This window comes from Neodiprion pinetum, chromosome 3, assembly GCF_021155775.2.
Source record: "Neodiprion pinetum isolate iyNeoPine1 chromosome 3, iyNeoPine1.2, whole genome shotgun sequence".
Lineage (NCBI taxonomy): Eukaryota > Metazoa > Arthropoda > Insecta > Hymenoptera > Diprionidae > Neodiprion > Neodiprion pinetum.
The window spans coordinates 28,827,026-28,843,074 of record NC_060234.1 but is presented as its reverse complement, the minus strand read 5'-3'; the positions used below and the strand labels follow the sequence as shown (position 1 = coordinate 28,843,074).

At 36.9% G+C, this 16,049-nt stretch overlaps 1 protein-coding gene and 1 long non-coding RNA gene across 3 annotated transcripts; one reads left to right on the top strand and one right to left on the bottom strand.

Moving 5' to 3' along the window:
• Positions 1-1,236: 1,236 nt before the first annotated feature.
• LOC124214566 (nose resistant to fluoxetine protein 6-like) lies at positions 1,237-7,089 on the bottom strand. Of its 2 annotated transcripts, none has more exons than XM_046616957.2 (13): positions 6,370-7,089; positions 5,026-5,270; positions 4,746-4,939; positions 4,532-4,650; positions 4,179-4,406; positions 3,826-4,042; positions 3,401-3,566; positions 3,087-3,166; positions 2,874-2,969; positions 2,194-2,323; positions 1,814-1,988; positions 1,591-1,733; positions 1,237-1,457 (listed from the first exon to the last, which is right to left on the bottom strand). In XM_046616957.2, exons 1-13 carry the CDS (start codon positions 6,584-6,586, stop codon positions 1,332-1,334), a joined length of 2,136 nt encoding a protein of 711 aa, XP_046472913.1. In that variant the 5' UTR covers positions 6,587-7,089; the 3' UTR covers positions 1,237-1,331. The 2 variants fall into 2 exon arrangements, with proteins under 2 accessions (XP_046472913.1, XP_046472914.1); XM_046616958.2 differs by lacking the exon at positions 6,370-7,089 and adding an exon at positions 5,993-6,073.
• LOC124214567 (uncharacterized) lies at positions 5,043-13,321 on the top strand. Its single transcript, XR_006882150.2, has 4 exons — positions 5,043-5,428; positions 6,964-7,113; positions 8,718-8,924; positions 12,237-13,321. It is a non-coding gene; the product is annotated as an uncharacterized lncRNA (long non-coding RNA).
• Positions 13,322-16,049: the final 2,728 nt, after the last annotated feature.

Here is a 16,049-nt window from a genome sequence, read left to right as displayed (position 1 = left end):
AAGACACCAGTACATATTAAGTATCTGAACGTCCTTTAAATATTCATCCCTCCTATTCCCCTGCTACGATATCTTTCCTGTTTTTTAGAGAGAATCGGTCATGGAGCCGAGCATTACAGTGATGCCGGCAGGTCTCCGGTATTTCTACAGTTCATAGACTGCGTTTGGCAAATAGCTCAGCAATTTCCTGATTTATTTCAATTCAACGAGCACTTTAATTACCATACCGACCGTCTTCACTCATGTAGATTCGGTACCTTCCTATTCAACAGGTAATGGTAACAATTTCTATTTTTTCGCATTTGTCACTGTCATTCGTACCTATAGTGCTTTAATTAATTGACTGTTTTTTTCGTGAAATACTGAATCTCTACACACAATAGTATGCGATACACACATGGAACTACCACTTCGACTGATACGCATATTGCCAATCTTTAATCTTTAAATTCAACCATGGCCTCTAACACTGTATAAAGTACGCGTTAATAAGTAATAAACTGTAGCTATTCGAACGTTGTTTAACATGGAAAAATTTCTGCGAGTTCTGGCAGGAAGGACAAGTGCGTTTATAATGAATTCATTCAGCTCGGTTTGGTTTGGTAGGTGTTTGAACCGAAGAGACCGGGGCTAACTGTTGTACGCAAAAAATTTCAAAGTGATAAACAATACCGAGACAGAAAAAAGTACGCATAAAAAACAAGTTTGTAGATGGAGCTTTTTCATGCCCCCCCCGAAACCCTACAAGACTTGTCTAAAATATTCTTCGGTGCAATCTGCTATTCTCGAGATGATTGACCATTTCACTGAAAATATAAAATCCTGTATATGTCAATTTAGAGTAATCTCAAAATTGAAAATGAAATATTACGTACTAAATTCTAGGAAAATTATGAATTTTTTTCAAGCTAGAACGAACTTTCATCCTAACCCATGAAGGCGTTTCCCCGGAATTCGTGATATGACATTTTCTGCGTTCGCACACACAAGCACACACGCATGTTGGAAAATGACGGGCAACAGTCGCGTGTGTGGTGAAACGTGTTTTGAAGTAGAGGAGAATTTTTTTTTGCAAGGTGAGGTTTTTCGCAGTGTTAATACAATAGGTGATCCGTGTTACGATTGCGCCTGGATATCAGCATTCACCCTTCTGAATTATTTTAATATTGGTAGAATAATTTTTGATAAATTTTGCATACTGTTAATTTTTTTTCAATGTTTTACTATCAAACAATCCAGCATCGGACTAAAATTTCACAGATTCTCGTAAAAATAATAATATTTAACATTAAATTATACAATGTACATAAAACAAGACAGCAATAGGAGTCTCATCTTTTTTGCTTCATAAATGCGGTTAGCATTCTCATCAACAGCACAATGGGAGTTTCAAACAGCAATGACAATGCATAAGCACAGAAGTACGTGATGACGAAGTTCCCGAAGAACAGCGTAGCCTTGAAAAACAAATCACAATGTTGCAAATTGAATAGATTTTCCTTATCCATTATTATCCAGATCTACGTGTGTGCGATAACTTATTTTTTTTAGATGCACTTTTTCCTAGAACTGAATCACACGTCTACTCACGATAGGCAGAAAATCCACGTGTATCGGCGTTTCTGCATGAAGATACACCGAATTGATGAGAAATGGATTTAAGAGATATGCGCAGTATGTCAGCCTGCTCAGCGGTACAAAACCCTTGTATGAAAGGATTTTGTTGACGATTCCTAACAAAAACAAAAATTCAGAGTTACGTTGCTACATCTAAATCGTTCAACTCTATGTTCAATTGATTTGACGTAGTTACCGCCATGATTGGTGCTGCAGGCTATTACAAGCCATGCAATCCCTACGGCCCATACGGTTCTGCTCAGGGCAACGTAAAAGGCTGACGTTAGGACGGAAATGTGTCTCTCCCACAAACCAAAGAGGACTAAAATGTTGCACGAACTGCCAAGGCACCAACCCAGGACGATGTTTCTCTGCAAGTTTTAAGTTTAGTGTTCATTACCCATCGTGTCACTTCTCGGATCATCTGGTGTAACGACGAGTAATACTCGAATGCCGAATACTCGAGGTAACGAACATTAACGGATTAATTCCGGGTGAGATGGCCATAGGTGAGGTGTAAACTACGGCCATCTCACCCGGAATCATCCTATCTGTACGACTTTGCTCAAAACTCACCCTCTTCACGTCCAGTTTCTTGTTCAATTTTATTAATATATATGCCGTCGCAACTCCGATTATGTAAGGTCCGATTCTCGTCCAAGGTGGATCATATAAAATTTCTAACATGTTAAACTGCGCGTCCATTCTGTAAAAAAAAATTCTCATTTTCCAGTGGAAGTTGTGGAGCTTTTCCGATTGATGTTTTTTCAAGAAATACTGAAATATTGAATATTTTCACATTTTTCGTTCACCAAACCTGTTTCTCATATCGAATAAAACGGGGCTCAAAAACTTGAATTGAAACCTAAATTGCGTCGTCGTCGGCTACGACAAATTTTAGTTCCTAAAGACAAGTAAAATTGTGCTGATCGGTTTCTTCACTTTTTTTTCAGTTAAACTAGTTGGTCGAAAATTAATGTACATTTGAACCTGTACAATACCACGAATTCATAGCTAACTTCCGTATTTTGATTCCGCTGGTTTATAAGTGTTTTATGGACTTCTGTTTAGTATCACCGTAATTGAACGACACTGTTTTAGGTGTGATACACGAAAATTTTACCCAGCGAGCAGTTACAGTTTATTTGTATTATGAAACTATTTAATCTAAGCTTATCCGGTCTTGTGACCGGATGGGAACGTATATTTATGAAGTCAACGGAAAACGATCTTGTTTGAGTCAGATATAAACTTACGTTGGTACATATTCGTAAATATATGAAATGTATCCGGTTAAAACTGTGGAGGAAATCAGAAGAGATATCAGCACGCCAACTGCCGTGTAGAAAAATCTGTAACGTGAATGATGCAAATTATTTTGAAACCAAAGTGTAACATTTGTACTGATCTAACGAAGCATTTTCATCCAGATTATTTATCTTGAAAAATACATTATTTATACCACTTACACTGACGATAAAATCAACGTGAACGTTGCAATGATGAAAAACTGCATGTCATTCGACAAGTACCAGCTCCATGTCATGCACTGTGACATAAAAATTTTTAAGAATGTGTTATTGAAAACCATAAACGGTATTACCCGATGGATAAAGTACCTTCGAATTACCAAGCGTGAGCAGAAAGGTGATAAAAATTAAGATACAAATTTTACGTTTAGTTTTGCATCGGCTAATGCGAAATTTAATCGCGTATCATGATCAATTCTTTACAAGAGACTATAATGGGTGCGGAATAATATGTAAGCGTGCTTATTTCATACCATTGTTTCTCTGCCGAAAAGATTGTTGATGTACAGGATATTTCGCCACCAATACTTGGCGCAAACTTCTTGCGGCCTTTCCGTCATGTAGAATTGTGATGTCTTTCCGTACCAACCAGCATTTATTTGTAATAAACCTAATACCATCATGTATGCTGGAGTCAGCCTGCAAGGTTTCATCTTACAATTATTTAATGTCAATGATAACGGGAATATCCAAATTTATTTAACAAAACCGGTATAGTCAATTCAGGTTTATTTTTTTTCAGCATTCAAAATTGTTTACCCTCTGATATTCCAAGACGCGCTGATACGAAAAACAAAAAAAAGGCTCGCTTGTATATTCGTGAAAGGAAACCTAAGCTTACAGTTCACAATCCGTATGTTCTCCTTTCATGGAGAAAATATTACGTACGAATGCTTACCTAATGAATCTTCTGAGAACTGTGAGGGCAAACTCATTTACCTTGCCAACACAATCGACCGACTTGTTATCCTCTTTCTTGCCTTTGTTGGAGTTCAAATACAAGTAAGAGACTAAAAATCCACTCATGAAGAAGAACGTGTCAACTGACAAAGTTGAGTTGCCTATTACCTGGACTGCAAATCCTTCAGCCTTCCGCCATGCCCACGGCTTATTATCTATAATTAACAAGCTTACAGATCTGGATCGTCGTTGGATACAAATGGAATGAAAAATCATGTTATCTGGTAAATTGCCTTGAAACAAGAATCGCATCTAATTCTGATGATATAAAGGGATGGAAGAACGACTCACCGACGTAATCAGCCATGTAAAAAATCGTGTGTATCATGATAATCCACATCATTCCCAAAAATCTAAGACCATGAATCACAGGTACGGCTTCAGAGCTCAATTTTGTATCAAGTATGATCTTTGTGTTGGTATAACACGAAAAGCACAGTATAAATTTTGCTATGGTAGTCTGTTTGAATTCTGGAAGAACAACCGCAGACTCTGTCGTGTTTGCCGTTTTTTTCACGTCTGTAACATGGGTTTGAAATAAATAGATATTTCGAGTGAGAATATTCGTGGCTCCACAGCGCAGGCAGAAACTCTTGCATTTAAATACATGGCCATATTGGTAGCATACGTGGAAATCGACTCACAGCAGCACTCGTTGTTGTTATGCAAAGATATTTTTTGGGCCTGAATCTGCTTTTGATGGACGAGTACATCGTAAGTTGTTCCGACAATTACCATTCCAATAGTAAGGACTAGAAGTATTCTGAGAAGGGAAACTCGTGAAAAATTACCGTACTTTTATCACTACAATACGGAAATCCATCGTGAAGTGCGTGACTGTTAGAAAATGCTACTCACGCAACAAGAATTATTTTTCCATCCACTAGCCATTGATGATCGTCATTGAGATCTCTGACTTCCGCCAACTTGAAATCGGCAGAGTACAGATTTCCAGCCAGAAGCGTTCTTTCTTGGAATATCTTCTTCAAAATCAGACTCAACTCTTTCGACGAACAAGACGCCGGCAGACACAGTCCCAACGTGATTAGATCCTGGAAAAAGAAACGGATGAACGCGAACCGTAAGAGAAACAAATTGGTTGTTGTATTTATGGTTCGGAACAAATTAAGGTACTTACTTCGTTCGGCAATCTGACGTGATACTGAAGAGTGCTGTTGTGGCGGAAATGCGTGACAAAGTAGTTGAGCGGAAACGGTGGATATTCCTGTTCCGGATCGCGGTACTTGGAGTTATTTCGAAGTTCCTCGTCCGCGATGATCAACGGATTCGTATTGGACGCATCTTCGCACTGGCTTCTGCTTCCCAGCCAATAATTATTGCCGTAAATGAAACCTGGTTTGGCCGCCCCGCTGGAGTCCAGCACTGTGTGTCAAATTGTGATTTCTGTTACTTGTTTTTCAATTATTATTCACGTTACTCGGTACACCATACTTCTGACTGAATCTACAACCATATTTGTAGAAATTTAACTACGACGACACTTCCAGATTTTATCAACCGACCAAAATTTGAATGTCCAGGTATGAGAATTGGTTGAGTGATTGCATGAAATGAAAGTGATTCAGGCGCATGAAGGTATGATATTATAGTACATGTATAATATTGTACAAGTATACGTAGTGAAAGAAATGATTTAGTATTGCGAGGCAAAGAAAATTCAACGGTATTCCGTATAGAGCCGGGTAGATGAGGCTGAGTGCATTACGAGACACCGCGGGCTGTGTTATTATGTGAAACTCAACGTATTACGTCCGGGTCATTTGTTTACGAATCAAACCGATTATGCAACTACAGGTATGCGTTCACTTTCCTACGCGCATTCTACATTTGTCAAGTCTCTTTTACTCTCTCTTTCCCTTTATAGATCCCGTTTTGACGTTTGTATGAAAACAAAAATACGGTGAATAAGGTATCGTGTACTTTTCTATCGTCCTGGCAAAACAAGTTTCTTGCGTAACCGCACAAGGCGTGAAAGTTGATCTGTATTAACTGAATCCCAATACCGATGCCGGAATTCTTAGGATGTTTGAGTAGCTAATGATGATGACATTTCCGATTTATTGTATTCGATTTCCGGATTTTACCTACAATCGGATGTAATACTTCGTAGAATCCCACTTTCCGAAATTCTCGCTCCATCGTCTCACTTTCAACTCTGTCAACAAATCTCGACGACCTCGCGGTCATTCGACCAGCTTACCCTGTTTAAACAAACTCACGCGCAGACTGCCGTCATTATGTTACGAAAGCTTTCTCCTTAAAACCGAATCATATCCTAATTCGCTCTCGAATGTTACTAACGGTACAAGAGATGATCAATTTTCGCATTTACAATATAAACAGAAAATCACATAACATTCTAGTCCAGCTACTATAGCGCGTTATGGTCTTTGAAGATAAGTGCCCATACTCATTTGTCGCATACCTGGATTTCATATCACATAGAATTGATTATACTAACTTTTCAGCGCCCATAGCTTGCGTTGATCAACGGCTGTCCTGAAGATTTCCAGTTCTTCATGACACAAGCTGGAATTTAGCAAGCTACCTTTCAGCGCGATGGCGTAAGCCGGAAGCGTTCGCTCCATTGTTTCCGATGTCGCTGATATGTTTTCGACGCACATGGTGGTTAAAAGTGTTAAATACAACGCGATACTGCACATATTTAACAGTGCCATATTGGCTTACTAACGGAGCGTGTATTTTATTTTTCGTTTACAATTTTACGAGGGTTCGATTTGTCGCTAAAGACACGATGAAAGAGAGCTTTGTTTAGTGATCAATCTGTGTTGTAAAATAATCGATAAACGGGGATGTCAGTAACGATTCTTGAATTAATCACGGAGGTTTACTTCCTAAAATTATGAGAGATAACACGTTAACTCGCGATCTAAAGAAGTTTCATTTGTGCTACGAATTTAAATAATATTCAAAAACCATCCCGCGCAGGAAAATTTACCAAAAGTTGATTCATAGCGTTCTAGAGGTGAACTGGAGCGCGAAAAATGAACCTTTCCGATCGTTTCTATTGTTGGAATAATTCACTCGATTGCAGACCCCAACACAGAGGGGAAAAGAAACCGTGAAATACGGCCAAGGTGCCGGGCGTCTAAGCAAGGACTGATGCCGCAGAATTCTTTGCAGAATCCAAGAGAAAACAGCGCCGAGATCTGGTGGGGTCAACACTGTTCCTCACTCGGGGCTCGTACGTTTATATATTTACGTAATCCTTGACAGGAGTCGCTTAGTAATTTACGACCACTTCATTTGTAGTTACAGGACTGTGCACGATAAATTTGATTCCCACTTCTCCTCACTTATTGTTAATTCGATTTTGGTATCTTATCGTCAATCACCTGAATTCCATAATATACCAATCATACTCTTCCGTTTATACCCACGAATGTATGAATTATGAAAAAAATACTCGCACCTCGACAGTAAAATTATATGGTTACACGGTCGAGTGGAAATTTATATTAAAGCCAATTAGCTCGGTCTTGCATTCACTGTAATGACATTATTCTCTGAGGGTTCTTGGATATTTTTCACCACGGCAACGTCGTGTAACTTGCGAAATTCAACTTTGAGGAAAATAGTTGTTGCAGCAATATCATATTCTCCGATTTATAGTGAGCATGAAGAAAACTCATCATTATATTCGCGGCTTCGTGTACTCACAATTTTATTGCAGCTGAAACACACATACAACTTTCTAAATTTATAGTAAGCATAACGATGTTATTTTACTCAACGGTTGTGCCAAGCTTGCGTATCAATTTTATCAAATGCAGACTGCATACGGTAGTCTTCGAAATGAATTCCTGGTATTGTTGGTTTTACACTTGACCCCAAGCCGCGAATAGCTTCCTACATTTATTGCTGTTTTTTAAACCAAGCAGTACTACTGTAAATATTAGGTAGACACGTTCTTCTGCCCTCTATTAATATTATTCAACAATTAAATGAATTGCTTCAATATTCATTTCTCCCAGTGTATATATTGCAACGACAGGTGATTGCGAATGGATGAGGAACAAAATTTTATTCTGTAATTTATATTGATAAAACTGCAGTAATTTGAAACCTAGAGGAATCTTATACTTCTGAAGTGACTCAGCTATAAAGCGATTCGGTATCAGATTTATCAACAAGACGAGTAGACCAAGGCCTATAAGGCGGCAGATTTGAGAAACAATACCGCAAGACATAAAAAAATACGGACTTTTCCGAATTCTAGCTTTTTCCAAGTATTCCGGACAATTTCAACACTCATGTTCAATTTAAGTCGACTTCGATAACTCATTGAATTGTAACTTTAAATGAACGTGAAGTGAGCAAATTTAATGTCTTCCCTGGTCACTTGAAATGATAGGTGTGTTATAAGACTATAAAAACTGCTAAAGCATTCGCTTCAAAAACGAAAGAATTCCAAAATAAACAATAAAAAATTCATTCGAATAAATGGATTCCCAAATTTCTTCGATTAAAATGGCGTTATAAAGACCTAATTTATTATTGAATAGATCAAATTATAGCGGAGTGTACAAATTACAGCTTTCTTTTTGCATAGCTTTTTTTTTTAATAACTTCTGCTGACTCTGCTTATAATAAGCGTGCGCGCAAGTTTGGTCATTGTTTCTAAGGTTATTAAGTACCATTATGTCTTGCCAATTTCCAAATTCCGCTAAGAAAGTTGAAAATATTCAATGAATAGGGAGGTTACTGTTTTCATCACAGCACGTAAAGTCTGTTGAATTCTAATCCTTTGTTTTCAATTTGAAACGTGGTGATCGCTGATTACTAAAGTCCAGTGGGAAGGAGTGTCGAGACAACGGTGCAAACCGGCAAAAAAACATGACAGATATTGACGAGCTTGAGTACGAGGTCAAGCGAGTTGGAACTGAGACCAGAGTAGCATCATTACAGGAGAATGATCTCTGTACGCTCTGAAACTGTTCACGGATGAAAGAAAACGGGAGTTGGCAAGGAAAAGAATTCAGCATTACAGCGAAGGTACTGTCCCAAATTCGAATATGCTTCTGAATAGACAATTATTGTCCATTGTCGGTGATCGAAGTTTAAACAATCGAAATTAAGAAATATCACAGGTAAATCGAAAGTACCGAGTTTGAAATCCTCAGTATGATATTTTTAGAGTCCGCGAATTTACGCAATAAGGCATCTATCACGCAACGCATCCTGCCTGTTACACAATAAATTTTCTCTTCAATTATATTATACGTATTTACTTCACTCTGTAGAGTCGATTCAAGATCCGTTGGTTCATTGCAGAAAGAGGCAGATCGACTGTCCTATTATTTCACATACGAAATTACTGAGTATAGAGCTTCTGCGAAAAGGTATAATTCCGTCATAAAAGTGCCTGTAGAAATCTAAATGTTAAACATATCGAATTATGATTCACGCTAGCGAATCAACGCCAAGAACTATTTATCCGTCCTAACTTCTTGCTTGTTTCACGATGCCGTATCTTCGAAAGCAGTATATATTGTTCAATAAAATTTGCGAAATTTTGGTTTCAAATGCACCGTTTCACAAAAATTCAAAATAATGGTTTAATCGATTCTTCTTTATCGATTCAATCGAGTCATATTCGATTTTTTTGGACTCGATTAGTCGATGCATCAATTATTTTTAGCTTATTGTTAGTGGCCGTCGTCAGTCCAAACCTTACACTAAAGAAATAATCTACACTCATTCATGAAAATAAACCAATAATTGACTTGACGGTCAGAAAACAACCAGTCAAATCAGTGAGTGCGAATCATGCGCTCATGAAGTGCATTGCTCGCTCGTAACAAGGATGTAGGGTGATTAGGGTGTTACAGAAGAAAATAACTTGCGCTTTTCTACCGTGGCACCCTCTTGAAAATTTTTTTAGGCCAAAAGAGTGATTCTGTCAAACAGATCAGCGTTCTACGCTATGTGAAAGATAGCGCTCATTTCACTTTTCTCTTTTTTCACATTTTTTTTGAGTGTACTGTATTACTTTATTTATTGTTATTGAATTTTCACGTATTTACCTACTCTAATTTATTTCTATGCGTGCCTGCCTAGTACTTATAATCATCCCTAGGTTTACTCATAATTCTATCTTAATAGATACCTATTAACTTATTTTCATTCTTGTTAACGATTTTCCCTCGTCGACACGATTCAGTAACATGTTTGACATGCTGATGACCTTCAAATTAACATTACATTCCTGACATCGAATATTGCCGACGGCGTTAGTAAAGTCCCGCCTGATGTAAGAGCGACTAATTATTGAGCCGGTAACAATTGCTTGAGAATTAATTTTCAAAAGATCAAGGGAATGTTTTGCGGTAGTTCCACGTTCATTAACAGGCTAGATGCTTTTCAGCGCCCACTGATTACTATCGGAAATCGTACAATCAATAATTTAATAAATTCCGGAATCTTGATCTATAATTATGACTCCGACACTAGCATGACGTAACGAACACGTTGATCTGGCATATACCTATGTGGCAGGGTGAACAGGGTTTCGTATCATTTGAAGACCAACGATGAACTGTTTTCTGGATCCTCTTCGTAAATGATTGATTACGGCTCTTATTTCCTCACCTCGACTATTGTTCAGCAGTTTATAACAACCTACCTGGTGTATTCGATATCAAGCTCGAACGACTTATTAAAGTCTGTGTTAGATTTATCTCATGTGTTGCGAGGAGAATGAGCACATTACGGGATTCCGACTTGAGCTGGGTTGGCTAACTCAGCGATGTAGGAGTTTATACTCAATTGTTTCTTATCTTTTTACTATTTTACGCTCTGGTAGGCCAGCTTATCTAGCTGATGTGTGGTTGCAACGTATTATTACTAATGTGGGGGCTACTGCTCGGCTTTGGATTCCGCCTTGCCACGCTGTCTGTTTTCAAAAGTCATTTATAGTTACTACCTTCAACTTGTGGAATTCACTTCCATCGGTTATTGTTGACAGTGATACGTTAGCTACATTCAAGGCCAAGCTTTGTACATATTACGTACACCTCGAACAGCAAAGATTCAATTCTCTGCAGTAGTTGTGTTCCTTCTTCGTCATTTCGTAGCTATTTTATTTCGTTTTATTTCATTTTATCATCTTTATTTTTATATTTATCCTATTTATTGTTCCCTACTTTACTAGTCCTCTCTTTGCCATTGTCACGAGTTAATTTTCGCCCTGGCTCTATTTGTTTATTTATCTAGTTATCTACTTATTTACTCATATATTTTCTTATGTTTCTCGAGTTGTTATGCTCAAATACTTACGGTATGTCTTAGTTTTTACGTCGTCTTCTCTGTTTTGTCGTCCGCGAATTCACTCCGCATTTTCCTACTACTCTTTAAACTAATATTTATTTTTAATTTTTACCTCAACATTTTTTTTTTAGATTAATTCTTATTTTTTACACCTGTACCAATTCTTTTATCAAATTTCTTCTGTCTTGACTTATGTTATTTTTACTTTTATCTATTTTCTTATTTATTTATTTCATCTTTATTTACTGCTCATTTTAGTCCAATCCATTTTTATCTCTCTTCTTCTGTTATTCTTTTTCAACTTTAGTTTGAATTTTGTTGTTGGTTTTATTGTATTTTGTGCTTATACACATTTTATATTTATATGACGCATGTTCTATATACCGCCTGAGGGGACTCGTCCCAGTGCAAATAAACATTTTTCTGTCTCTTCAGGAAGTGCATTTCACGAGAAATACCTTTCCCAAGTAGACTGATAGTCCGCGTTATCGATTCCTGTTGTGAAAGTTATTTATCTTTTTTATCTCTTCAGATTACTTGTGAATACATTAAAATGTCATCATACTATAACAGCTCCGACGTCAGATACCGGACATCATTTCATCCTGATGCATAGTACCTGAGTGGGGGTTGGTGAAAGTACTCGACTGTCGGAATTGTCGCATAGCAAAATCTTCCAATAAGTATCGAAAACATTTGCGGTTACATACAGATATATTACAAATATGTCACATGCGCGTACGTGGGTCTATCCCTAGAAAGTCCATTACCCTGTATGGGGAAAAAATTGTGGTTTTGTTCTGCTGTTGGCCTTGTGGGCACAGGAGTTGTACCGTACATCTTAAGGACGTACAAAACCGTTGTTCTTCGTTTGTTTCGACATCTTTTGCTGGAAATTCTCGTTCAACGAAACTATAATCTTACCGAATACGCATTCATGTAACAAATTTAAATCAAATCTCTATTCCACATTCATCCTCGAATAAGATATCTGAATATAATAACGTTATATAATTACAGTTGTTGATTATGTTTCAGGAATGGTGTGATATTGTTTGTGTCAACATGTAAATGGGGACGATGACAACACGCGCTCACTAGCCACACCTACTCAGAATACAAAGATGAGGCATCAGCACTACCAGTACTTCGAAACGTGAATCACTTTTTGCAGACCAGCACGACGGAGATTCCTCTCCTTATCTCTTCTTCCTGATCAGACTCTACTCTTACGCAGTTCGCTTCGAGTGCGCGTGTGTAGTGGTGCACAGTGCTTTTTAATGCGCGTGCGCAACAGCACGCAGTACTCAATACGACAAAGTGCGCATGCGCAACAGTGCATAGTGCTTTATACGGTTCATGCTCCGCAACAGCTTTGCACACCGCTGTTTTAGGCCCGTATTACAGATATCGAAAATCAAATTTTGGGCGCATATACGATAATAACGCTTTGATACATGTTGACGAGCTGGAGAACTGTTATACTTCAGTACTGACACTACTGGCGCTATGATTCTTACATCATGTAACTCAACGCAAGGATTTTGAAAAGCTATTTTTCATTTAGTACAAATTTTCTTCATACTTTTACTATTCTAATAATATAAACCCATGTTATTTGCCCATACTGGAAAATTCTAACATGCGACGAAATTTTGCAATTTCTAAGAACTACGGAAAATGAACACATAAATCCATATATGAAATCATTAAAGCTATTTAAAGATAGGTGTAATAGTCGTTACTTCGATTTCAGCTATTTTCCTTCATATGCGATTCAAAGATGAAATCATTTACTGAACTTAATTGGTACTTATCTCAGTATTCAATGTACATTAGCATGTTAGAAAGAATTTACTTGATTTTTGTACAATAATGGCGAAACTCAATTCTTTCGAGCTAAGACAACCTAATTTTGACTACCGATTATAATTCCTCTATCAAAACTTGTATTATTCCACTTGTTTTGATTGGCGTTAACCGTAACGGTAACTTTGTAAATTTCCATTTCGACAAAATGTTAAGTCGTTTTTCCACCTAGGTCTTTATTTTGCTTCTCCTATAAAAAAAAAAATGGTTGGTACGTTTCGATTCGGCTATCGTGTAATACACAATACACAATTGCAACAGAGAAAGGAGATTTTCCAGTTACTCCATTCTTCAAACCCTTCGAGTTACAACGAGTCATATACGGTATTATTTCCCAACAATGCATACATTTTCTACCGTACGATTGAATCCGGATTCCTTCAAAACATGTAGTCATTTCAATTAAGAACCAGTAATTAAACCTTGGACTGTTATTCCTTCCAAAATACGTACTCAAATATCCCTAACCACAATCGTGTCATACATTTTACTCGCTTACAAACATTCACCGAGATGTGCTAGTAATGGCTTTGCTGGTGTAATAGAAATAGCAATAACGAGACACAAATCGTAAATAATTATACGCAAATATGTTACTAATAATATATTGAATTTATTATACTGATTAACAATTGCACTTTAATAAGCGTATATCATCGTAGTTTATAAACTATGTCGTAATATAACTTGAAATATTCGTATGGGGTTCGCTTCGCTACACTTCAATTTTCGACGCTTTTTAGTTGAGATTTCATTAACGTTATTTATTTCAGGAATTCGTATTAGCGAACTGATAGCATCATTCCAATTCGAAATTAGTATTATCATCAATTATTTCCATGGTTCTTACTTCTCAAATTAAAGTATACTGTAGCGAATTGTATAATCGCTCGGATGCACTACATTGCCGCGTACTATACGTGTATTTCAAGTAAGGTAATGTTAGCATGATTAAGTTTCGCTTAACGTGAGCACTACATTGGACGTAATCGAAGAAAGTCGGCTGGTATTGGAATAAATTGGTATTCAATGGAAACCAGGTGATATTTTCTACCATATAGGAATATTACCAAGTAACCGGTACATCGTTTTAATATTCTATAACAAATAAGAACTATACTTGTCGCAATTATACATAGCAAAATTATGATTTCACTCCTTGCGTTTGTTCTGTGTGCGCTAACATGTACGTTATGTAATATACAGAATAAATTGAAACTGCACATACAGCTTCATTTTAATTACATATATCTTATTTGAAGGCGATACAGTGTTGTGCGAATATACTGAAATACTGCAGAGTGGATAATTTTTCCTAGGCCTTTAAGGGGGTATTCTGGTCTAGAAATTTGGAGAAACTGATTTGTTTGTTTTTTTTTGCGTACTATTATAGCTACATCTTTTACGAATATTTTGGCTTCAACCTGACGACAAATTTACAAAAATGAAGAAAGTACTTGAGTGAAATAATGTACGATCGCTCCGCCTCGAGGCTAGAAAAATCGGCCTATACGAAAGCTGCGAATGCGACAGAAGATCGCGCAGCTGACTCAGAAATAAGCCTCAAAATCGGGGTCAAAACGTTAAACTTTAAGCGCGTTTATCTCAAAACCGTTGAACAGTGGGCTTTTCGTAATTTTTCTTTCTCTTCTTGGTACGGGCTATAGCAACATTATTACTAATCAAGAAGACTCGGTGTTTTTCTGTTTCGGATGAATATTGAGGCATAGTTGTGAGTGTGCAAATGGTCTTAGAACAATTGGATGTTGCTCTCACGTTGCTGCTATTGTTTATTATTTGTCACACGGAAGATATTTGACAAAGATTCTGAGGCCTGCTGAAACACTAAGCAAATTATTTGATACAGACAATGTTTCACCTGTGATTGAAGATGATAGTGATGAAGACTGATAAAATAAGACATAGCATTGTTTTTTATATATTAAAGATATATCTTTCAAACATTTGTTGTTATTTATTTATAATTTACGAACTAAAATCTGTTTCTTATGTTATAAGTGTGATATGTTTATCATGATTTCGTTTATTTTCATTCATATTTAATGATTTAATTCTTCATTTAGAAATGTCAATTTCAAATGAATTACGAAAATATATGTTAGCGAGGAAAATAAAGATTCAAGCTTAAAATACATAAATAAAGTAAATATTTGCATAAAAAATGATTTTTATTTTTTTGTAATATGGCGTACCTTTGTTTAAGATCTTGAAAGTTCGTATACTCGTAGAAAAATGGATGAGGAATTCGAAAAAAATGGTTTCGTAATTGTACCAGAATCGCATCATAATGAAAAATCAAAATTAAAACAAAAGTGCCATTATTTTTGAGGTTCTTATTAACCGATATAGTTTACATTTTTTTTCCTCAAAGCTACCATCAGCCCCCAAAACATATCAAAAATTCAAATCAATCGATTCACGCGTTCCTGAGAATATTCATTTTTTCCGATTTTCATACATTTTGCTTTTTCTCAATAACCAATTGGGTTAGAGATCTGAAACTTTCAGGATCTGATTATCTTATTAGTACCTAAGAATCCTCTCAGTATCGTGCTCATATCTTTCAAGGGCAAATTCACTATGCTTATACCCCTAGGGCCGAATTTCTGTGAAAAAAAGGATTGTAAAGATATGCCTATTGTTTTTTATATTAAGCCCGGAATCCAGAACTTTGGACCGAATTACTCCCTTTATAGTGGAGTTGCGATATTTTCAGGTATCTTATAGTCAACAATAGTCCAGAAGCACCTGCTGAAAAATGTCGAAAACACAGGGTCTCGTTTTTTGGCTGTAATTTCAGATGAGTTGATCGCAGCGTATTGGGACTACGCCCAATCGATTTTTCTCGCAAAATTACGTCGGAACGGTGCATGAAAGACTTCATTCCAGCATTTTTCGAAATCGCGAAAATTTTCGCCAAAAATGCAAAGGGGTTAGCCTCACCCTTGGATGAAGAATATA

Coding starts and splice junctions, on each gene's coding strand:
- LOC124214566 (XM_046616957.2), bottom strand. CDS start 6,586: ATGGCACTGTTAAATATGTGCAGTATCGCGTTGTATTTAACACTTTTA. Junction 4,043..4,178: donor TTACATGGCTGATTACGTCG/GTGAGTCGTTCT, acceptor TGTTAATTATAG/ATAATAAGCCGTGGGCATGG. Junction 2,324..2,873: donor ATTTACGAATATGTACCAAC/GTAAGTTTATAT, acceptor TTTTTTTTACAG/AATGGACGCGCAGTTTAACA.